A 23,668-nucleotide genomic window follows, 5' to 3' on the forward strand; every position below is an offset into this window, starting at 1 on the left:
CCTGACACAACTTTGCTTTCAGACTCCTAAAGAAAGCATATCTTACACTCCACTACCCAGTCCTTATTATAGTCTAATCTCCAGCTATCTCCACATCCCCATCTCCTATCACTCCCCCAGCTCCTTTTCTAGTTACGCCAGATTCCTTACTTCAAACATTCCAAACATGCTCCTGCTTTATAAGGCCTTTGAAGTCACGGTTCTCTTGGCCTGTGCCTTTTCCCCTAGAACTTCGTGCCTGTTCCTCACCTCATTCGTGTCCCTGCTCACATGTCAGGGACACGAATCCCTTCCTATCCACATGCCTTAACTATATATCCCCTTGCCTACACCAATTATTCATAGCACAAAATCAGTATTTTACAATATACTGTTTATTGCCTATCTTTCCCAACTAGAGTTTATTAACTGAAGGAAGGCAGGGACTTTGCTTTGTTTACTACCCTATTCTTAGTAGCTAGAACAGTGCTTGGCTTATAGAAAGGACACAATGTATACTATGTTTGCAGAAGGAATTAGTTAATAAATCATACATCTCTGTTGGGCATATATCTCATACCAGGCCACATTACATGCCTTTAGGTCAAGCATGTGGTAGAGACTGCTGATCACCCATCAGTATCTACTCTCTCCTTATTTTGTAGTAATAGAACTCCGGAGTTTTGGCCAGTCACACGGCCACCAGTACATTTCCCAATCTCCTGTGTTGATAAGTATGGCTATGTGACTAAGTGCAGGCCAATGGGATATAAGAGGAAGATGGATGTGTAACTTCCATAAAATATCCTTAAATAGAGTGGGTTCTATTTTTCCTCCCCCTCTCCCTTCCTGTTGGGTGGAATTGGTTGTGACAATTATATCATGATCATGAGGCAACCTTAAAAATGGGAGGTACTGTTGCTCAATGGAGCAACAGATAGAAGGGGCCAATACCAATCCTGAAGAACCTACCTCTGGACTTTGACAAGAGCCAGAAATAAACTTCTATCTTGTTTAAACCCAGCCATGTGGGATTTTGTCTCACTGGAACGTGGTTCTAATCCTAACTAATATAAGCACTAATTTCCAGTCCAACTTCTTACAGCCAGGTGGTGGAGTTACACAGTACAAAGTATGAAACCATATGAACTATTCCATTTGTTTGTTTGTTTATTTCTAAAGTTTGTTTGTTTGTTTGTTTAGAGAGGGAGAGAGCAAGTGTGGGAGAAGGGCAGAGAGACAGGGAGAGAGAATCCCAAGCAGGATCCCTGCAGTCAGCGCAGAGCATGACACAGGGCTCAATCTCACCAACCGTGAGATCATAACCTGAGCTGAAATCAAGAGTTGGACACTTAACCGACTGAGCCACCCAAGCACCCCTATTTAAAGGAAGCTGTGGGCATAACAGGAAGGCTGGCAAGCAGAATGTTATCCTGTGGGAAATGTCAGCTATGGAAAAACATTATAATAATGCTCCCCAATGAGTCACACTTTCCTGTATCCACATGCATTTTTGCAGTATGATGTTGCCACCCTTTCCATCAAGATGCAGAGGCTATCTCTCCACTCCCTTGAATCTGGGTGGGCCTTGAGACTGTCCTTGACCAACAGACGGTGACAAAAGCAACGCTGTGTGAGTTCCAGAGTCTTAGCCGTAAGAGACCTTGTGTGGTTGCTGGCGAGGCCATCAGAAGTCACTCTCAGACGGCCATCCTACAGAATCATAAGAATAAAGCAGTTGCTGTTTTAAGCCACTAAGTTTTGTCAAGATTTGTTATGCAGCAACAGGTACCTGAAAACTAATCTAAATGAATATCTGTTTCTTGCTGCATGAAGATCCTAAGACAAGTTATAAGTGAAAAGCATTTATATTAGTTGAGTTTGGTAACTTTTACAGAAAAATATAAAATCTTCAGCTTACACACTTTAGTGTTAAAAAATGACGAACACAAGTTTTAGTTAACAATTAAATGCTAAAAAGAAGAAGCACAGGATAGTAGAAAGAATGTTAGGTGAGACATTGGTAGAACTGGGTTACGGTCCTCCTACCATTAAGTAATTTTGCGACCTTAAAACTGTTGCCTAGCCTTTTGGTGTCTCATTTTCCTCAGGTGTAATAGCGGACCACCTTACTGCTCACTCATTCATTCCAGAATCACTGATTACCTCTAACTTTTGGGAGTGACTACCATGAAGAGTGAGATGAAAGGAGATTTTGACTTTCTACTTCTACATTTGTGTGTAGAACTGATTTGATTTAAAAATAAAAACATGGGGGCACCTGGGTGGCTTAGTTGTTGAGTGTCTTGTCATAATCTCAGGGTCAGGGAATGGAGCCCTGCATCGCGCTCTGTGCCAAGTGTGGAGTCTGCTTAAGATTCTCTCTCTCCCTCTGCCCCTTTCCCCTGCTCACTCTAATATAAAAAACTAATCAAAAAAATCAATCAATAATAAAAACATTGATTAGTTTATAATCCTCAAAGATCATAAAGATGTTGTTATGGGCTGAATTATGTCTGCACCCAAACTGATATGCTGAAGTCTTAATTCCCAGTACTTCAAAATGTGCCGTTTTTTTAAAAATTTATTTAGTTATTTTGAGAGAAAGAGAGACAGAGAGACAGAGCGGCAGAGAGAAAGGGAGATAAGAGAATCCAAGCAGGCTCCACACTGTCAGCACAGGGACCAGTGCAGGGCTCCGGTTCACCAACCGTGAGATCATGACCTGAGCTGAAATCAAGAGCTGGACACTTAAACAACTAAGCCACCCAGGTGCCCCCAAAATGTGCCTGTTTTTAAACACAGAGCCTTTAAAGAGGTGATTAAGTTAAAATGAGGCTGTTGGGGTGAGTTCTAATGTAGTCTGACTGGTGTCTTTATAAGGAGAGGACATTTGGGTGCATAAAGAGACACCAGGGATCCCTTCCCACAAACGAAAGATCACGTGAAGATACAGTGAGAAGGTGGCCATGTGTAAGCCAAGGAGAGAAACCTCAGAAGCAACCAATCCTGCTGGCACCTTGACTTTAGAATGATACACTGTGATAAGGCAAATTTCTGTTGTTCAAACCACCTAGGACTGTAGTATTTTGCTGGGGTGGGCCCAACAAACTAATACAGATATTTCCTGTTCAAAAAGAACTAGTATCTTCAATGGGCACAGGGTCCCTATTCCGAGGTGCTCATGTTCAAATAGGAGAAACATTAACTTTTAATACAATGCAGTAGGATAAATGCTATGGTGGAACCATGTAAAGAGTACTATGGGAGTCCAGAGGAGGGGAACCTAACTGGCTATGGAGAGGGAGACGATGGTAGCTCCAGCAGGGAGAGTTTAGAAAACCTAACCTATGGGTGAGATGCCATCTTCGTGTTGAGGGAAGAGTAGGGGATAATAACCATCCTAATTACTGGCCTCTCTGCTGACCCTCTGTGTTTGGTTGTCATATGGAACATTGGTCCTGTATAAACATTTGAAGGATCAGTAAAATCTCAACAAACACACAGACACAAAATGGAAAATGGGAATACTGATGTAGTATTGTCAATGTTGTTTTACTTAAAAAAAAAAAAAAAAAAAGACATGCAATCTACCATTCTCACTGTATCGAAGGCATTTTAACATAAAAAATAGAAAGGACGTTATCTCATAATAAAAAAACAATCCTTGGGGCGCCTGGGTGGCGCAGTCGGTTAAGCGTCCGGCTTCAGCCAGGTCACGATCTCGCGGTCCGTGAGTTCGAGCCCCGCGTCGGGCTCTGGGCTGATGGCTCAGAGCCTGGAGCCTGTTTCCGATTCTGTGTCTCCCTCTCTCTCTGCCCCTCCCCCGTTCATGCTCTGTCTCTCTCTGTCCCAAAAATAAATAAAAAACGTTGAAAAGAAAAAAAAATTTTATAAAAAAAAAACAATCCTTTAAATTAAATGCATTTAGCTTTAAATTACTTCCATAGGCTTTAGCTTTTGCACTGCACACAAATTAGTAGTCTTAGACCAGCATTTCATGGCCAATAGGGTTTCAATGCCACTTTTATCAGTCAGCTTACGAGCACAATATTTGATTTCTTTGTATGGCAAAAACTCCTGGTTTCTCCCTGCCTATATTTTCCTTCTTCCATAAAAATAGATGGATGGTTACTAGATACATGGCTACTCAGCTAGACTACATCTTTATCCTCTTTTCAAAACTAGATATGATTATGTGGCTAAGTTTTAGCTAATGGGATGTAAGCTGAAGTAATGTGTTATTTCTGGGTCATCTCGATCTTAAAAGATAAGCCACTTGCCTTAGAATTCCTCTTTGCCTTTTCCATAGGTGGGAGCACTGAATGTGCCCACAACCTAACTTTGACCATAGGGATGAAGAGATTACCTCAGGGAACAGTGAAGCAATAATAAAATGGAAGGAGGGTGGATCCTGGAGTGACTCTATGGAGTAGAGACTCCCTGCCAAGCAGAACTGCTCACCTTACTGTAACATGAGAAGGACGTGAACTTCCATGTTATTTACGCTCCGCATGTAGATGTATATATACTTTTTGGCGTTTCATTTTGGGGACAGCTTGGTCTTTTCCCTAATAAGCAAGTCCTGCTTTCTCTTGCTTTTACCATGATTATTTGCCTTCCAACTTCCCCTTCAGAAGTTTCACGCCACTCTTACAGCTCCTGCCCACAGAGGATATGTGAACAGCTAGGTTACCAGAGAAAGACCCTGACATAATACTCTCCTATCTAGGTGTGGAATTCCCCCAATGGAGAGGGCCAGTGACCTTCTTAGTTCTCTTGAGTAGTTTTTCCAGTTAAGTCTCCACCTTGTTCCCTTTGACCTACTTAGATGGCAGTTAAGGGAACCATTCCCGGGGTGGACTGGCTTACCAATCAATGAACCCAGCTCATCCTCAGGACTTTCCACTATGCCTATATCACTTCTCTTTTCTATCTACCGAACACTGCCTCTTTTACTTTCCGGAGAACTACATGACACACATTCTCTTTCAAATCATTGACATTTGCAGCAAAGAGTTATTGAACAATTACTTCATAAGGTATAACAGAAAATGATGAAATAGGGAAAGTACCTGACTTTTCAGTCTGCTTGGAAAAAATGGACTAAAAGGCAATTATAAATTAAAGTGAAAAGTTGTAGAATTCAAATCAATATAGTATGGCATGGGAATACTTGAAGAAGCACCCAGCCCAGTGTTTGTGGGAGGGAGTGGTCAACAGTTTAGGTGCAGAGAAAGGTGAAGTAAATGTATACACTGGCTGTATAAAACTATATGCCTGTTAAGAATAATACCTAATTTTAAAACTTCAAATAACTTAGAGTACAGAAAGTAAAAAGTGAAAGTTCTTCCCACACACACTGGTTTTAATACCCACTGTGATTTGTTAATATTTGTTTGATGTGTCCTTCCCGATAAACAGATGTGAAAACAGATATACCGATATATACCTATGTAGGGTTTTATTTTTCAAAAATCTAATCATAATATACATATTATTATGCAGGCTCATTTTTTCCCCCACATAATCTTCTTTATCATGTGCATATATTTACCTCATTTTGAAAATAGTTCAGACTTCCCTACTAATGATTCACTAACTTATTGTTAATAAATCTTTTTTTTGACATACAGGTTGTTTTCCATTTTTTTCCCTTGTCATAGTATTTCAAGGAACATTTTATCCATTGAACTTAGAGACAACTATCAAGAGAAAAAAACTACAGTCTGAAGATCCTATACCTGCCCAAAAAATCATATGCATAAGAGGAAAAAAAAATTTTTTTGTAAAGTATCAGAAATTTACCTTCTGCTTTTCTTTCTGGGGAATTTACTTGAGGACTCATTCTAGCAAAATCAAAATCAAAGTAAAACTGTATCTCAGGGGTATTTGAAGTGTATAAAAACATGAATGAGTAATCAACCCGGTACAATTTAAAAGACCAGAATAGAGAATCAGAGCATGATTCCTGAATGAGGAACTTAAATATTATACATTTTTCTTAATGTTTATTTATTTTTGAGAGAGAGAGAGAGACAGAGGGTGAGCAGTGGAGGGATAGAGAGAGATGGAGACACTGAATCTGAAGCAGGCTCCAGGCTCTGAGCTATCAGCACAGAGCCGGATGCGGGGCTCAAACCCACGAACTGTGAGATCATGACCTGAGCCAAAGTCAGACGCTTAACTGACTGAGGCACCCAGGCGCCCCTGGGAACTTAAATATTATAAAGAAATTGATATTTCCCAAATTAAAATTTAGGCTTATTTGATTCCAAAAAAATCCTGAGAGGGGTCTGTTTTTGAATCATGACAGAATTTTCTAGAAAAATAAGTAAGAATGGTTAAAGAATGTCTGTAACAGAGAGGCTGGAGGCTGGTATTTGCCTTATCTGATCCTGAAGAATTATGAACATACAATTGTTAAGGCATTTTAAGTATTGAGAATTAGTAACTTAGAAATGATAACCTGGAACTAGAACTTATAAAATATAGAAAGATATTTTAAAGAAATCACAAACTCAAGGATAAGGAATTGTTTCTTTAATAATGTGGAGAAGAAGAAACTTTTTAAAGACTATTTTATTAGAACTTTGCATCACAGCATACATACAGATAGATTAAAGAGTTAAAATTCGACCATAAGAAATTGGGGAAGGTATAGAAGAAAGTTTATATCATCCCTTCTTGAGGAAGGACTCCCTCAAGTAAAAGCTCAATGGAAGAAACCATAGGAAAAGATAATAGATTTGACCATATGAAAATAAACAGTTACTGTAGTACAAAAAAATTGAGATAGAAGGAAAAGGCAAATCACAAACCAGGAAAGATCTGTAAAACATGTACTATAAACAAAACAGGGTTACTATCACTTGTCAAAACTCCAACACTGGCAATTCAGTAGGTCTCAGTCTAGTCTGTGCCCAAACCTTCACAGATGGACATATCTGAAGAAAAAAATACAAAACTACGTGCGGTGGTCTAACTCTAAATTTACTGTGAATTGCCTTCAAGTAAGAAATCAGTCCTGTTGTAAAATCGTAATACATTTCCCTAGTTCACTCACTGTCCCACATTCCCTGACGATGATTTCATATCCTCGTCCACACTTCAAACTTCCAGCATCTCCTCCCCATCTTCACTCTAAATGGATGATCTGGCTTATTTCACTCAAAAAAGTAGTAGCAACCGGAAGAGGATTTCCATACGCTCACACCACCACGACATTCCACCCACTAGCATCTCCCCTAGTGCTAGAATCTTCCATGCTCCCATCAACCCTTTCACAGGGCCCCTCGCTCCCACCCCTTCTTACCTACTCAAGCACAAGAAGGTGTCTCCAGAAATTCCATCTACTGAATCATTCTCTTCAGCCCACAGTCACGATATTATTTTTCATATATTAAAAACAAATCTCTTTTGTTCCATTTTTCTTAAGTTATTGGCCCCTTTCTCTCCTCTGCTCTGCAGTAATCCCCCTCAAAAGAGTTAGGCATCCTTGTTCTACCATTTCCAATTCCTTGACTTCCATTCTCTCTCGACTGGATCCATTCAAGCTTTCACCAGCTCCAGCGTGTAACTGCTCTTGTCAAGGTCAGCCATGACTTTCCTTTTTGCTGATCAACCCTCAGTTTTAGCTCACCTCATCTATCAGCTGCATTTGACACAACAATCACCACCTCTTCATGGAAACATTCGGTTCACCTGGCATCCGGGACACCGCTCTCCTTGCGGTGTTCTTCCTTCTCACAGTTTTTCATGTCTAACGTGGCCCTCTGGATCCTTCCACATCCCCCCAACTGTTCCACTTGGTAGTCTTCCCCTTTTCGGTGAGTTGACGGCTTTCTTTCCAGTTGCTCAGACCAAAAGTTTGGAAGTCATATTTGATGCATCTCATTTTCTCAAACTCCGCTTACAACCAGAGAGTAAGCCTGTTGGCTCTATCTTCAAAATAGACCTAAATTCTTATCACATCTTACCAAGGTCACTGTTTCCATCCTGGGTGCAAGCCACAACATATCTCAAATGGATTTATACAATAATCTCTTAACTGTCTTTCCTGCTTCCACCCTTGCTCCTTTTATTTCTCTATAGTCAGAGTGATCCTGTTAAGTCTGATTAGCATGTGGGTCATTGCTCAAAACATTCCAACAGGTTCCTGTCTCAGGGTCAAAGTCCAAGTCCTCCTATATGATATGTCCCCTTCCCATTCATCTTTTACACATTCTCCTTGCTCACTCTGCTTCAGTCACAGCAACCTGCTTACTGTTGCTGGAAAAAGCCAGGCAGCCTGAGCCTTTTCGATGGCTTCCTCTTCTTTTTATCTTTACTCAAATGTCACCTTTCCTGCCACTCTCACCAGTCATTCCTGCTCAATTCCCTCCCTTGCTTCATTTTCCAACTTAGCATTCATCACCCTCTAACATACTATATAACTTGATTTAGTCTATTGTTTCTGTCTACTCCCATTAAAATGAATGTAAGCTCCATGAAGTCAGAGATTTTTGTATTAATTTTTTTTTTAACTGATGCAGTCCCAGTGCTGGCACATAGTAGTTGTTCAATAAAGGTTTGTTGAATAAGTTAATAAACTATGTTTGATGAATATACAAAGGGCAAATGGGGGTATAAATCTCTTCAAAATTCCTAAAATGTCAATTGACAATACATGTCAGAAGTCTTCACTATACATTCAGTAATTTCATTTCTGGAAATTTATCTCAGTGCAGGACTGCTCAAGCTAGAGTAAAGGAAATAGTGTTCCAGAGTATTAATAGGTATGTGGAAAATAAGGAAAATATTTTGGAAAAAAGATCCTTTTTACCTGCTGTGGTTTAGCATACAGTGATGCCTGAGTCCCACCTTTAGGGATCCTGATTTAATTGTTTTGGACTGGATGTCCCCCTTGTCATGATAATGATTATTACTGAGATCCACTAATTCATTAGGGGCTGTAGTGGTACTCTTGTTCACATTTCTGGGCCTGTATTTTTTTCATATACAAAAAGAAGGGGTTAGAGTACATTATCTACATGTAAGCATTCTTCCAACCCAGACACTCCATGTCCACATGGAAAATACTCTTAATTAGGGGTGTGTATGGAAGCATTGGCTGTTTCTTCCAGGTTACTTATTGACATACATGCCTGCTTGCATGCGTGTGAAAGGAGAGAATGTGCGTGAGCTTTTTAATGCTCTATAGGTTGATTTTTAAAAAAAAAAAATACTTATTTTTGAGAGTGCGAGAGAGGGAGGGGCAGAGAATCTGAAGCAGGCTCCGTGCTGTCAGCCCAAAGCCCGACGTGGGGCTTGAGCCCACGAATTGTGAGATCATGACCTGTACTGAAGTTGGATGTTGAACTGACTGAGCCACCCAGGCACCCCATATAATGCTCTAAAATAAGAAGAGCATGCAGCTCTCCATCTTGGGGTTGTGAGTTCAAGCCCCACATTGGGTGCAGAGATTACTTAAACAAATAAATAAGAAAAAAGATTAAATGGTATAATGTTCTGCAATAAGAAAAGGTATTTATTTTTATTATCGGCAAACCAAGAGAATAAACATTCCATGAAGAGTCATCGAGCCCTCTACCCTAACACGTTCAGGCAGGATGTTATGCGAAACTGTTACATGCTCCTTGTAAGGCCAACTAGAGTATGTTAAGGAATGCGATTCTGAAACCAGGAGAGTTGATTTTGAAAATTACCCTGGATTTATTTATTTTTACATATGTGTTAGTCTATGGGGGCTGCTTTAACAGAATACCATTGACTGGGTGGTTTCTAAAAAACAAATTTATTTCTCGCAGCGTTGGAGACTGGGGAGTCAAAGACCGAGGCACTGGCAGATTTGGTGTATGGTAAGGGCCTGCCTGTCTTTTTGCTGCATCCTCCCAATGGCATAAGGGCTGAAGGAACTTGCTGGGGTCTCTTTTATAAGGGCATCAATCCCATTCATGAGGGCTCTACCTTCTTACCTAATCATCTCTCAGTGCATGCAAGTGACTCTTTTTGAGGCATCTAGACACACAGTATGAAAAAGAATTCTGATTCAACAGAGACCTTCTCATGTTCTTTGTATGTGTGATTTGTAGCATTTCCTACAATGTTCCTATAAGTCTGAGGATTATGATACATACTCCAGTTAGAAAAATCTCCCAATAAAGAAATGTTTTGTTTTATGAATTCTGAGTTCAGTTCCCAGTAATATTTTGTTTTCTCAGCTGCATAAACAATAAATTCAGGCGGTTATTTAGATGTGTGGTGCACTTGAAAGAAACTTTTTAGAACACAGAAACCAAAGTTGTTCATGCTATCATTAAAAAGATAATCTAGCTCAGTTGAATTAACCTACTTAGGGATGCATTTCTTCCCAAGAGGAGCTACAAAGTTATTCCTCACAAGGGGACTTCACTGCCCCCACTGCAATCAGACATTAGGGATTAAGTAATGTGTAATTTCACTTATCACTATGAACTACAAAGCCTTCAAAAAAAATCCAATTACCCACTTAGATAACCAAAGAAATGCACTTTTAAGGGCAGATAACCTGTTTTACAGATAAAACTATTTCATGGAACAGTTTTAAATCGTAGCTCCATAACTTACTATAAAATGACTTCCTGTGTATTATTAAATATATTAATATATTAATAACTTCTTGTATATTAATTATTAAATAATATATTAATAAGTATAAAGTGCTTATAAATATAAAATGCCTGGCCCATAGCAAATGCTCAGTGTGTTAGCATTACATATTGAAAATATTACTAAACATTACTTATGAGTCTTTTGGTTAAATCTTTTTAAGAAGAGTAAGAAAACACCATTTCTTGCTGATCTTGCCAATTATATTACAAAGTAGATCACCTCTGTAATATGAGAACACTGTAGTTCTTGTTAATTTTTTGTTAGTTTCACCACAGAAGATGTCTAATTTCAAACACTACTGGTCAGCTATTTTCCTTGGCCAGCTATTTTGATGTTGTAATAGTTTTGAATGGATGCATAATGCAACGAAAGTGAAAATGATTTTTGTGATCCCAGAAAGCAAAACACGTTAGTGAGCATGGGTGTGGGCGGTGGCAAAATTTACAGGAAAACCTTTATCACTGAGGACCCAGATAACCAGAACCTTATGTACAGGATTCTGATGGATATCCTTCTGTATTGTACTGGATCTCACTAAACAATATCTTCTTCACACGGAATGGTGGTCTTGAGGTTCTGGCCATTAGCCTCTGTCTCATAAGTTTATGTTTGGTCTCTGCAAATGAGGAGGGCCTGAGGAACAATAGTCTTAAAAGGAAAATCATGAAGTAATCTTGTGAAAGTAGTGAAGAATCAGCGGTATAATCATTATGACCTAACTGACTCGTCCTCAGTGACAAAGGATCTTTGTTTATTTCATTGAATTGTACATTAGGAAAGATTATCTGCGTTGGCAACTGTTGTTTTTCTAGACAGCCTCTTTCTCTTTTTGTTAACCACCACTCTTGAGGAGTGATTGGGCTTCGTTGAAACCGACTGGCCTGGATTGAAGAGTTCCAGCACTGACCACACCATCTTGTTTCTCAGATGTCTTTAATTTTAGCGAATGAAAAAGCACTTGGTTGCCACTTCCTTTCTGAGAACAGCTGAGTTAGTCAGGGAAGGAAGTAGATGTTTGGGCTGAGTTCTCTCCAGTGGGGTAAGGGCGGGGCTGGGCTGAGGAGCATCAGCTTCTGCTTTTGTGGGGCTTGGTTTCCTAACTGGTTCCTCTTTATCAGTGTCAATAAAATTAGTCTGAGCAGCTCTACTTAATCCCCTTTCTGGGAACAAATGACTGAGGCTGCAAGGAGTGGCTAATTTGCTTTGTCCAAACTCTCGGCTACATGGTGCCCAACATTCTTAATTGGTTTCCTATCTATTGTTAATCCTTGAAAGATCTTGTCCACCTTTTTTTTTTTTTTTTAAAAGGTCTTATTTAAATATTACTTCTGTGAGAACGTTTTTGCCTGTGTTGAAGAACATACCTTTGAGTAAAATCTAAATGAAGCATCAAGTCCCGCTAGATTAATCTTGGTGGAATCAGAGCTTCTGATCTGAAGTGATGGTAGTCTTTGGGAGCCCTGAGGATGGATGTGGTTCTGCCATTACATGTTTCATCATTTGTTTTATTTGATGTTGAAATCATACCTATGAGATTATTTCACACCACTTTCTAGCATTATACCCGTGCTTTGGCTCTCCTGGCCTTATTTGTCCATGTGATGGGAGCTTCTGCTTCCTTAAGAATGTCTTGTTTCTCCTATTAATCTGATCATTCTGAAACTCTTCTCGGGCTGTAATATATCTATGCCACTTCCTCGCAGATGTTTGGGAAGTGGGAGTTGATCTAAACATATTAAGAATCAAGGAAAAATTAAGGCTTCTGCCCTGCAAATTCTGACTCTTCTCAACATTTCTGTCACCATCACAAATAGTTAAGGAGATGATTCTTTAAAGCCCTACAGATGCATTGTACTACTAAAATGTTTAATTCTACCGCTGTAATTTAAGTCTAAACATTACCTTTAAGCTGGAGGGCTCTGGAGTCAAGATTGCTTAGATTCAAAACTGAGTCTGGCCATTCTCTAGCTATGTGGTCTCTGGTGAGTTTCATCATCTGTAAATTGGGGATAAAAGTGAGCAGTCACCACATAGGATTGATGGAAGGATTAAGCAATCACAGTTTAAGCTACTCTTGTTCTCCTCTTCTTTTATTATTTTTTTCATGTTTGTTTATTTTTGAGATAGCAGGTGAGTGCACGGGTGTGTGCTTGCGGAGGGGTAGAGAGAGAGGGAGACTGAGGATCGAAAGCCAGTTCTGCAGGGACAGCAGAGAGCCTGATGTGGGACTTGAACTCACAAACCTGTGAGATTATGACCTGTGCGAAAGTGGGATGTTTAACTGACTGGGCCACTCAGGCGCCCCTTCTCTTCTTTAATAATAAAAAATAAGTGGGGGAAATAGTATTGAGTATCTACTATTTACTAGGCACTGGTTAGACTATTTGTGATCCTACGTAATTCCCTGAGGCCAGCTTCATCTTTCAGATTTTAAATTATGACTAGAAAGCTTAATCAATTTTCCCAAAGGTCACACAGTTAAGGAGTTGGAGCCCAGGTTTGTTTCTAAAGCACATGCCTCTCCACTATGTGGGGCAAAGAGGTAAAGAAAACTTTATTCATTTTTTTTCCAGGTTATAATATCTCAGGGTTTCTAACTGCTGTTACAGGATTTTTTGGATGTATAAAAACAAATGCATAACTTGATAGGACATGAAAAGGCAGAGGAAACTTAAATGCACGTTACTAAGAAGCCAATCTGAAAGGGTCACACACTATATGTTGCCAACCATATGAGATTCTGGAAAAGCCAAGACTGGGGAGACAGTAAAAAGATCAGTGGTTGCTGGGGGAGAGGGAGGGATGAGTAAGTGACACACAGATTCTGAGGGCAGTGAAACTACACCGTATGATGCTGTCATGGTGACTACAAGTTATCACACATTTGTCCAAACCCATAAAACATAAAACACCAAGAGTGGGCCCTAAGGTTAACTATAAACTTTGGGGGATAGTGATGTGTTAATGTAGGTTCATCAACTATCACAAATGTACCACTCCACTGGGGAACATGAAAATGGGAGAGGACAAGCATGCATGGGAGTAGGGGATATATGTGAAATCTCTATACTCTCCTTTAAATTTTGCTGTGAATCTAAAACTTCCCTAAAAGTAAGCCCATTAAAAAAAAAAAAAAAGCATAGAGAAGAAAAGCAAAGTGACAAAGGGGTGACATGTACGAGGGGAAGGGAAAAATAAGAAACTTGCAAAGGAATTTAACTACTTATCTGCCTACTATTACAGTGCCAAGGTGCCAAGGTGCCAAGACCAGGTCAGATGACTGGTGTTCAAGTCTTGCTTGCTCACAAGTTGCTGGGTGACTTTCAACCAAATATCTCACCCTTCCGGACCTCAATTTACATATGCTTAAAAAGAGGCGGTCGAATTAATCTTCAGTTCCCTTCTGGTACTAAAATTCCAGCATTGTGGCTAAAGACCCATCCCTGCCTATTTTGGTTTTTTTTTTTTCCTTCCACCCAACTAGTTACCCAGGTCTAAACCTGGACTCAACTGCACACTTTTTTTTTTTTAACGTACCCACTGAGTCCTAACACAGCAACTGCTCCTTGTGACCACGGGACTAAATGGCCGGGGTGGACGTCTGAACTCTGAGCGAGAGCAAAAATACCCTGAAGTTGGACAGCGAGCACTAGAAACCGGCACTGGGAAAATTGCAGGGCAAAGCGGACGCGGCGCAGCGATGGCGGAAGCAGGAACGGGCGGGGCGGGGCCGAGAGCCTATTGGAAGGCTGAGAGGGCGGGGTCCAGGCTGACAGCCGGGGAGGAAAGAGGGAGGCTGCGCGGACGACGCCGGACGGTTCCGGACCCCTCGCTTCTCTTCCTACAAGCCCGGAGGGCCGGGCGACGGGCGTGCCGACGCTACGTGACGTCACAAGGGGCGTGGCAGCCGGGGTTGGGGTCCAGCCTGCGCGCGGGTGCGTTCGGCAGTCGCTGTTTGGGACGCTGAGTGCGCGGTTGCTAGGTCTCCGCTCCGGGTTCGCTGTCACAGTCTGTCTCTTCTCGAAGCCTGGAACAGACTGGGCGCGCGCCCGCGTGTGGTGTGTGTGTGTGTGTTTGTGTGTGCTGTGACTGTGAGGGGGACTCAGGGCAGAGACGTCCCCTCGCTGCCTTTTTTTTTTTTTTTTGCCTTTTTACCCAAAGGAGGCGGTTCGCACGCTTGCCTTTCTGTCGCCCCGTTGGGAGCGGGGTTTGCGTGTGGACTAGTTCATCTTTTTTTTCTTTTTAAACTTGTGAGCCCGGTTTTTTCCTTCCTTTTTTTGGACTCAGTGCCGTCTGGGCTGGTTTCCGTGATCCCTGACTAACCGCTTTCTGCCCGTTCTCTCGCCACCCCCGCCCAGAGTCTCCCCTGCGCCCTCGCCCTTGCCCGGGAGGGTGGGAAGCTTTGTCCCACTCCCTGCCCACACGCGTCTCCGCAGCCGTAGCCGCACCTGCCTCAATATGAATGGGGTCAGCGACCCACCTCTTTTTATAAAAGATATTAAGCCCGGACTGAAAAACTTAAATGTCGTCTTTATTGTCCTGGAGATAGGTAAGTGGGGTCTGCAGCCCACCCCTCCGCCCCCTTGCGTTCTGGGGCAAGAGGGAAGGGCGCCGCCGCTGCTAGCCGGGGGCTCCCCTCCTCCTCTCCTCCGTTCCCCCTCCCCTCCCCCCATCCACGTGGCCCTGGTGGCCCCCGCCGGGGCTCGGATCCAACCTGCAGCGAAAACCCGGGGCTCGACCTCTTCCCACCTTTCCACTGCGTTTGGATCCCGGAGGAGGAGTTAGATCCTTTCTGGAAGTCCTCATCTAATACACCCCTTCCCCCCTTGTGATTTTTAAATCTTCACAGGACGCGTGACCAAAACCAAAGACGGCCATGAAGTGAGATCATGCAAAGTAGCAGATAAAACGGGCAGCATCACTATTTCCGTGTGGGATGAAATCGGAGGTCTTATACAGCCAGGGGATATTATTCGGTTGACCAGAGGGTAGGTGTGCACAAAATGGGGAGGAGGGAGAATGCTTCCAAAATAGCAGTCTGCCGAATCATTGCCTGATGGGGGATCTTGGCAAGTTCTGGAGTTCCATTCTTTTCTGTGGGCCTCCAAGCAGTTTTGAGCCCCTTGGATGTTAACTTTAGATAGTGGACAGCGTTGGGATGTAATACCCTTGCCAGTAAAAGTGTTCAGTTTCACCAGGGAATCTAACCCACTCCCCCCTCAGTTTACAGGTTAAGTAGATTTTTAAATACTCTTCGGGGATTATTGAGTATTTTTAGTAGATTGATAAAATTAATATAGTCAATACTTTTCTACCCCCCACAAATTTTTGAATACAATTGTCAGCTCTTTTCCAACCTTTCCCCCTTTTTAGTGACTTTTGAAATCCTGCCTATATTTTATTTAGACAGTGAGGACATAAGATTGTAGTTGAACAATTTAGCAGTTTTTGTGGTGTGTCAAATTTGTACTCGGATGTAAATATTAAGAGGGGAAGTTGACAATATCTGGAAGGCACCTTCTGGAGAGTAATTTCCTGTGCCTATTGCTGTAAGGTCAGCATAGTACAAAAACCAGAATGATATGCAGGAAATGTTTGGCAGAAAGAGGTCTTTGCTACCTCCATCCAAAAGATTCAGTTGGCTGATTGGCCTTTAAAAATAATTTAGCACACCTTTTTTTGTCTGTTTTTTGATTGGCAATTATCCTGCCTTTAAAAATTTACCAGGTATTTAAATTAGGAGGGTATAAGGTCAGAAAAGGGTCTTGAAATGGATTTTGGAAGTTCTGTGGTCAGTAGAATTAGAATTTATTTGTCACAACTATAAGAAAAGTGGGCGGAGATTGATGTTGGCAAAGTAAATAGAATCTCAGAGAAGTGTTGGATCACCCTGAATGGAGGAGGTTAGAGCCCTTTGATAATATCTTCCAGGCCTTACAACATCTTCAGGAAGTGAGGCAGTGTCATCAAAGAAGGAAGTGAGAGTCAGAACGTAGACATTTTATTCTCATACAGTGACTCATTAGGACACTAATCCTGTCTTTTAAATTTCCATATCTGTAGCTTACACAAAAGAATTCCTGCCTGTGAGGGTGTGGTGAGGATTAGCATAATTAAAGTTTTTTTGGCTGCCAAAGTATTTCTCATCCAGTGATTAAAAGTATCTTATACAGTGTAAACAGCATCCCATTTCAGATATTTCATATTTTGTAGTCACGGAAAACACATAGATGTGGCCCTCAAAAAATTTGTGGAAAAACTAAATTCAGTATCTGTATAGTATTTGTACAGGAATTTCAAGGAATATAATTTAAAGGAAAATTCAAAAGTAAAGAAACTCCACTGTTTCCTAACTACAGTGTGACCTTGAGGTTAATACACTTCTTTAACTTCGTCTTCTGTAAAACGGAAATATTTATACTTTATTTACTAAAATAACATATCCAGCGGAGTCTGGCCTGTTTATTAGAAGGCCCTTAAATTCAGGTTGTATCTAAGAAAAGTAGTTTTCGAAGAAAGGCGGACATCTAAATAATGGTAATTTGAATATTCATAGGTTTATCAGGACACCCTGCTAATGTTGATCTCATTCCCAAAACACAAGTGCCAGTTAAATGTTTACTTGTAGTAACTTCCAATTTTTTCTCAATATGCATTAACTTTTACGCTACCAAGGTGAAATATTAGTGCACTATCTCTTCCAAGTCACTTTTTGTATAGTGTGAGTGTGCTGGAGTCTTTAATAAATATGTCCTTACTAAAGAGGAATATATAGTATGGAACTAGTAAGTATTAACCTATATTAAAAGAGGAACCGTCACTATACTTAAACAACATTTAGTTATAATTCACCCTTCTAAGTCATAAGGTTACCATTGTAGTTGTATGGAGAACAACTGAAAACCAAACCTTGGACTGATTTTATAATGTTTAATTTACATTTCTATTAGATTTGTGTGTAGGAATATTTAATGATGCTGTGTACAAAGTTGATCAGAATAAATAATCTGTTCAGCCAAGTTGATGCTAAAAATTGCAGATTTGGAAAGGCAGATAGGTGAGAGATTGGGTTTTTTTTTTTTAAGGTCCTTGATTGAATTTTACTAAATTTTCAGTAGCTTATCTACCCTATGTGTTTTAAGGAGGCAGAGGAAAAACTATTCTATTAATTTCTGAGTAGACCAAGTAAATGAGTGTAAAAGTAAACACTTGGTGTTGATTTTTATAAATTCTGTGATTGAAAAATAATTTCTGCTTAAATCTCTACAGTTGAAAGTTCTTTTGTTAATAGGCTAAAGACGTGATCTTTGGAGTATAACAATGCTTATTACCTTGCAAAAAAGACTTTCAACTCTCTAAGGGTAGTTATAGGTAAGACAATTATGTCAGAATTTGGCAGTTGTTTTTCGTTGTATTCCTTTGTAAGTAACAATCAAAATGAGATGAATTGTATTTGATTTATTACCATAAACACAGAGTTTGATCTCCACCTAAACCTAATGCAAAAAAAACCAAAGGATAAAGTTTTACTTAAGTAGAAGGACATACACGTGACTATAGAACTGATGTTTCTTTTTTGTCTAGGTATGCCTCCATGTGGAAAGGGTGTTTGACACTTTATACTGGAAGGGGTGGAGAACTTCAAAAAATTGGGGAGTAAGTATTAAAATGCATTTCCTATAATTGAATACATTGCATAAAATATCTACAGAGTAACTGGTAGGTATTAACTGTAATAAATTTCTCTTGGCTTTTCTTGACTGGTATACTGAATGCCTTCCACAGCAGACTGTAGAAACCACTTTACACGTATGTACCAGTTTAATAGCCATCTATTCTGTTTCTTGTGGTTGAGAATGTCCATTTTCCCCAGCAAAGAGAATCCAGTTGCACTTGAGACGAGCTCCGCGGGGGCCATTTCTGTAGGCTTTGGGAATGTGCAGCTTTCAGGTGTCACAGTGCCATTTGAAATAAGTTCTGTCTTCTAGGGAATTGCCAAATAAGCAGCTAGGTAAGAACCTAGGTTTCAGGCCATAAATTTATCTCTTTTCATTTATGGGTGGATTGTACTCGTGATAAAAGGACTTACAGCGATGACAATTGAAGTCCTGTATTTATCCACAGTCTAGGTACCGTACAGGCAGCCACAATGCGAGCTTCCATACACTACTACCCTCGTAATCTCCACCCTGACTTGGAGGAACCATCCTCTCTAGGGGTGTAAAGGTAATTCAGCCTCCATATCAGCCTAGACATTTGGGATGTATTCATAAAGTATTGTGTTAGCAATGAGCCAGATCATTAGTCCATTCTGTTTGGTTAATGCTTAGATACCTACGTAATGCCCATCACACTGGAGGATATTTTTAAAGAGAAGCCACACGTGGCACTGAAAAAAGGGTTGTGGGGGAGATACTCTTCCACACTACAGGGATAAGATTCTTTGTTTGGAAAAGATAAAGCAATGTTGCTGGCTTTTGAAGATCAGAAACAACATTTTGCTTTTGCTAGGAGAAAAATTAGAATTCACTTATGTTTGTTTTTAGAATAGTATTAGAGCAACATGTTATTGAAAGCTCTTAGCATCGTTATTATCAACGGATTTAGGATCTTGTCCTGACCTTCATGTGTACAGAAGTATTTATAATAATAGAGGTCACTTAAGTGAAGAACCACTGGAGGTCAATCAGTTCTTAGTGACTGACAAGGTCAGTCTAGGATTTGCCAAAATTGATTTTAACTTCTTATTTATGGGGTGAGGAGCTAAGTAAATGCTTATGTGTAATGTTAACATATGCCATAGTCGACCTACAAGAAGCATTGGGATAAACTTGTCTTTATAGCCACTTGTCTTTATTCATACCTGCACATTCCACTCTTAACCGTGAATGATTATCTTTGCAGATTCACAGTGATTGGTCAAAAGAGGGACTGGATGAGAGTGTGTGAATGGATCAGTGCAAATCCATCACCACTGCTGGAAAAACCACTCTGGAACCCTAAACATGGTTCAGTGGCATCAGCCTATATGGAAAAACAGCACAAAGATGTGTTTCTGTGTCTTTGATCTTTGACATGATTTATTTTTTGCAGTACAGAATTAAAATAAAAAATAGAATGTTTTATACATGTAGGCAGTTGGATATTTTCAACTACTTTGTTTTATGGAACAAAATAGCATTTTGGAACTTTTTGTTGTATAAGTAGTTAGCATGTTGCTTTTTGGTTAATTCATTTGACACCTAAATTCTTCTTTCCTATCAGTTATGCATGTTCTATGAAGAAAGGTTGATTATTTTAGAAGTCATTTAACTTTGTGCTTTATTTTCTTTCAGATTTTGTATGGTTTATTCAGAAGTGCCAAATTTCAGTGAACCCAACCCAGATTATCGAGGACAACAGAGCAGAGGGGTAATTAATCCACACGTATAGTCTATTTTTATGGTTAGGCTAATTTCGACTGGGTACTTTAATTCTGTGACTAGGTGCCCAACCCTGTCGTACCCAGGGTATAATGAAGACAGTTGAAAAAAAAAATCTTAAAGTATTTTTATTCTCTATGTTTTGTGAGTCTGTATATGTATTTAGTATCGTGTATTAAATATATATGCCATTTAGTACTTTGAGGAGTAGGGAGTAATGTCAGGAAAATACAGTAAGATGTAACAGAAGCTGTGAAAGATTTGGGAAATATTCCTGAATGTGAACATTGAATGGACTTGGGTAGATCTTTAAAAAAATTTATTAAAAAAAAAACCAAAAACCAAAAAGCTTTAACAATTAAAGAGTGGATACAACATGTTATTATAATAATTTTTTAATAGATTTTCAACTGGTTAAATTAAAAACATATTTTTTAGGCACAAAATGAACAGAAGAATAATTCCATGAATAATAATATGGGTACAGGTACATTTGGACCAGTGGGTAAGATTTTTTTTTTTTTTTCGTATTTGTGATGAGATGTTAAGAATTAAGAGACTGTATCCTGTGAAGGGTTTAGAAGAAAATTGTTTTTAGGCGTAGACTTGCACTAAAAGGGAAGTGCTGGTTAACAGGGAATTCCTAAATAACTGATTGTCTAGATAGCAGATACCTTCTGCAGCTAATTTATTGAGCACATTTTTTAAAAATGTTTCTACACATATATTTATTTGTGTAATTTAAATTCCAGTGTAGTTAACATACAGTGTTACATTAGTTTCAGGTGTACAGTGTAGTGATTCAGCAATTCCATGTGTGCTCAGTGCTCATGAAGATAGTGTCCTCCTAATCCCCTCTATTCCACCCATCCCCCCACCCACCTCCAGAGCACATTCTATATTTAAACAGTGGCTAATAACAAGAAATCTGTTTTGGTGATGCATAATATGTTTTTCCATCGATTTTTTTTTTTTTTAAACAAAATTTCTGTGATCTAGTGGTTATTTAATAGGTGCACAATTACTGGTCATTTTGGCACACCAAAAGCCTTTTTTCTTTAGACTAATAGCTCAACCTTAATTTTTCACATGCTGATAGCTGCCTCTTTAAAAGAATCGCCTTTACAAAGACCTCAAATACTCTCAAATGTCATGTTAATGGTGCTTACAGCTGTGTTAAAGGTCTTTTGAAGTTTTTATTCTTAAATAACTGAGGAAAAGTCTTTGGGATTGGAGTTTGTTAGGGTGGCTGAAGTTTTATTTGACCTGGGGCTGCGTGTTTTGGCACAGCTGGTGATCATCACATTGTGGGAAACCTTGCTGTCTTTTCTTTGCAAAGTTAGAATTACACTGTTCTTTTGAAGTATTATTAACCGTGTTTGAACCTAATGCCAGTGTTCATACACCATCTTCCCCTTTGTTTTTTTTTTTCTTTTTCCCTTACAATGTAGGCAGTGCATTACCTTTGCTTTTGTACTCTACTAATTTTTCATTCTATTGCCCAATCATCTATTTCTGTCTCCCTGTTGATCAGCATCAAGTGAATGTATTTACAGTAATCATACATCTGGAAAAACCTAGAGCCCACATTGAGTTTTTTCCAGTAGTTTAACAATAAAGGCCTTTGTTTTCTCTAATACTACTTGTTAGCATTAATAGTGTGTGTTAGGACTTCAGATAGGTGTACTTCTGTAGATCTAGGTCAGTGTCTGAAAATGATGATGAACTTTTATATTCTCTTTTAGGAAATGGGGTTCAAACTGGCCCAGAATCAAGGGGATGCCAATTTTCATATGCTGGTAGAAGCAATGGCCGGGGACCTACAAATCCACAGCTACAAGGAACGGCTAATAATCAAACAGTCATGACCACAATAAGTAATGGCAGGGACCCTCGGAGAGCCTTTAAAAGATGACCTATGCCAAATACTCACATGTAGTTTTTAAACTACATGCCCTACTTGAACACTTACTGCACTTTTATTTATCGTTAACTGTGAAAACTATGTCCTTTATCGGTTTCCTTTTCTGTTTTTGGTTTGGTAACAAGAGTGGTTTGTTTTTATAGCAAAACTGTTAAGCTGCTCAAGTCTCCTGTTGAAGAATTTGAAGAATGGGAACACTCTGAAAAGTAGGGGCATTTATTTTTAGAGCCAGAAGATCTATGGTTATCCTCTAAAAAGCCTGCACCCATTTCGTGGGTGAGTTACTTAAGACATCAGCATTATAGCCTCTATGAGTCTATCTTCTGTATACATTTTGTAATATTTAAAATAAGGCTTAGTGGGAGATGTTCTTTTGTCTTAAATTCAGGTATTGCCAACTGAAGCAATAACCACTAAAAAAACCACAAAAACTCAGTCAATGCTAATAGCAATTTTTGAGTTGGGACTCTAGGAATGATTGATGTCTTCACTGAGTGACTGCCATTAAGGTTTTCCAAGGACTGAACCATTCTAAACTCTTGTTTTATTACCAAAAAATATATTCTTTGTCAGAATTACAGAATAGAATGGGAACTGTATTATAACAAGTAATTTTTATAAGAAAGCTGCATTTATTTTAGGGTAGTCCTATTAATATTTGTTATCTACTTTGCGCATTACACTGAAGGAAAATTTAAAACTTGAGGCCTTGAATATTTATTTTTTGAAACTACCATGTCAAATATTAACGTGTAATTTGAGGGAGTTATAAAGTCATAATAAATGTTGATTTAATTATTAAAAATTGTGATGGATAGATATTAGAATGAAGGCAATTCAAATCGAATTCGTGTAGAAATATGCAGTCTTAAGTCAGAGAGTCCTAAGTACTTACAGAAACTCATCCTGGAGTGAAAATCCTAGGGACTTGCCTTCTTTGAAGAGTGTATGTATGTGTGTGTTGTCAGAGTTTCTGAACACAATTCACAAAGCCTTATCAGCAAAAGTTACATGGCTCTCTCTCTCTCAAGTGAATACAGCTTTATTCAGAAATGTAAAGGTAGAATTTATTTATGTGTTTTAAGTGGTCCCCAGTTCCACTTTTTACTGTAGAGTGGATAACTGGTAAATTTTTCTGTTGTTAGAATTCAGTTCTTCAGTACTATCTCTTGAATAAAACTTGCATTAATGTTAACAGACCTACCTTATTTTTGCTCTTTGAATGATTTACAGTGGAGAGCCAGCACATTTTACCGTAGTTGTAATGGTTGCTTCAGCCTGGCGACTGCTTAGCTCTGTATTTGTCACTGTCTTTTTTCCCCTACCTAAGTCACAAAATAAGTAGACTCTGTTTTATTAAGAACTCCATAGCCTTCGAATATAAAAGTTGGCGCCAGAATATTCACGTACCCTAATTCAGTGTATCTAACGATTTCATTACACGCTGCATATTCGGCACTGTGGAGAGTGTTAGAGGTGGATGATGACTAATCTCAAGGAACTTATTTATGGTTCATAGTACTTCAGTAACTGGGGTTTATGTGTGCTAGAAGTTTTTCCTTAATCATCTACTCAATGATTGTAGCTAATTTGGCTTTGTGACTAATATTTTCTTAAGATGTTCACAAAATTACAAACGCTTGGAGTAAAAAAAATACTAAAATACTAAAAAAACCTTTTTTAAAATCTA

At 39.4% G+C, this 23,668-nt stretch overlaps 1 protein-coding gene and 1 long non-coding RNA gene across 4 annotated transcripts; one reads left to right on the forward strand and one right to left on the reverse strand.

Moving 5' to 3' along the window:
* Positions 1–1,261: 1,261 nt before the first annotated feature.
* On the reverse strand, positions 1,262–14,363 carry LOC122481586. Its single transcript, XR_006296894.1, has 3 exons — positions 14,170–14,363; positions 12,535–12,628; positions 1,262–1,692 (listed from the first exon to the last, which is right to left on the reverse strand). It is a non-coding gene; the product is annotated as an uncharacterized LOC122481586 (long non-coding RNA).
* Positions 14,364–14,403: 40 nt separating this feature from the next.
* NABP1 (nucleic acid binding protein 1) lies at positions 14,404–23,173 on the forward strand. 3 transcript variants are annotated; one of them, XM_043577351.1, is made up of 6 exons: positions 14,404–14,567; positions 15,482–15,620; positions 18,217–18,288; positions 19,968–20,043; positions 20,493–20,559; positions 21,800–23,173. In XM_043577351.1, the coding sequence occupies exons 3-6, from the start codon at positions 18,227–18,229 to the stop codon at positions 21,967–21,969; spliced, it is 375 nt and encodes a 124-aa protein (XP_043433286.1). In that variant the 5' UTR covers positions 14,404–14,567; positions 15,482–15,620; positions 18,217–18,226; the 3' UTR covers positions 21,970–23,173. The 3 variants fall into 3 exon arrangements, with proteins under 3 accessions (XP_043433286.1, XP_043433285.1, XP_043433287.1); XM_043577350.1 differs by having other exon boundaries at positions 14,548–15,181; XM_043577352.1 differs by lacking the exon at positions 14,404–14,567 and adding an exon at positions 14,588–14,690.
* Positions 23,174–23,668: the final 495 nt, after the last annotated feature.

Source organism: Prionailurus bengalensis, chromosome C1, assembly GCF_016509475.1.
Source record: "Prionailurus bengalensis isolate Pbe53 chromosome C1, Fcat_Pben_1.1_paternal_pri, whole genome shotgun sequence".
Classification (NCBI taxonomy): Eukaryota; Metazoa; Chordata; class Mammalia; order Carnivora; family Felidae; genus Prionailurus; species Prionailurus bengalensis.

Coding starts and splice junctions, on each gene's coding strand:
- NABP1 (XM_043577350.1), top strand. CDS start 15,091: ATGAATGGGGTCAGCGACCCACCTCTTTTTATAAAAGATATTAAGCCC. Junction 15,182..15,481: donor CTTTATTGTCCTGGAGATAG/GTAAGTGGGGTC, acceptor AAATCTTCACAG/GACGCGTGACCAAAACCAAA. Junction 20,560..21,799: donor AGGTACATTTGGACCAGTGG/GTAAGATTTTTT, acceptor ATTCTCTTTTAG/GAAATGGGGTTCAAACTGGC.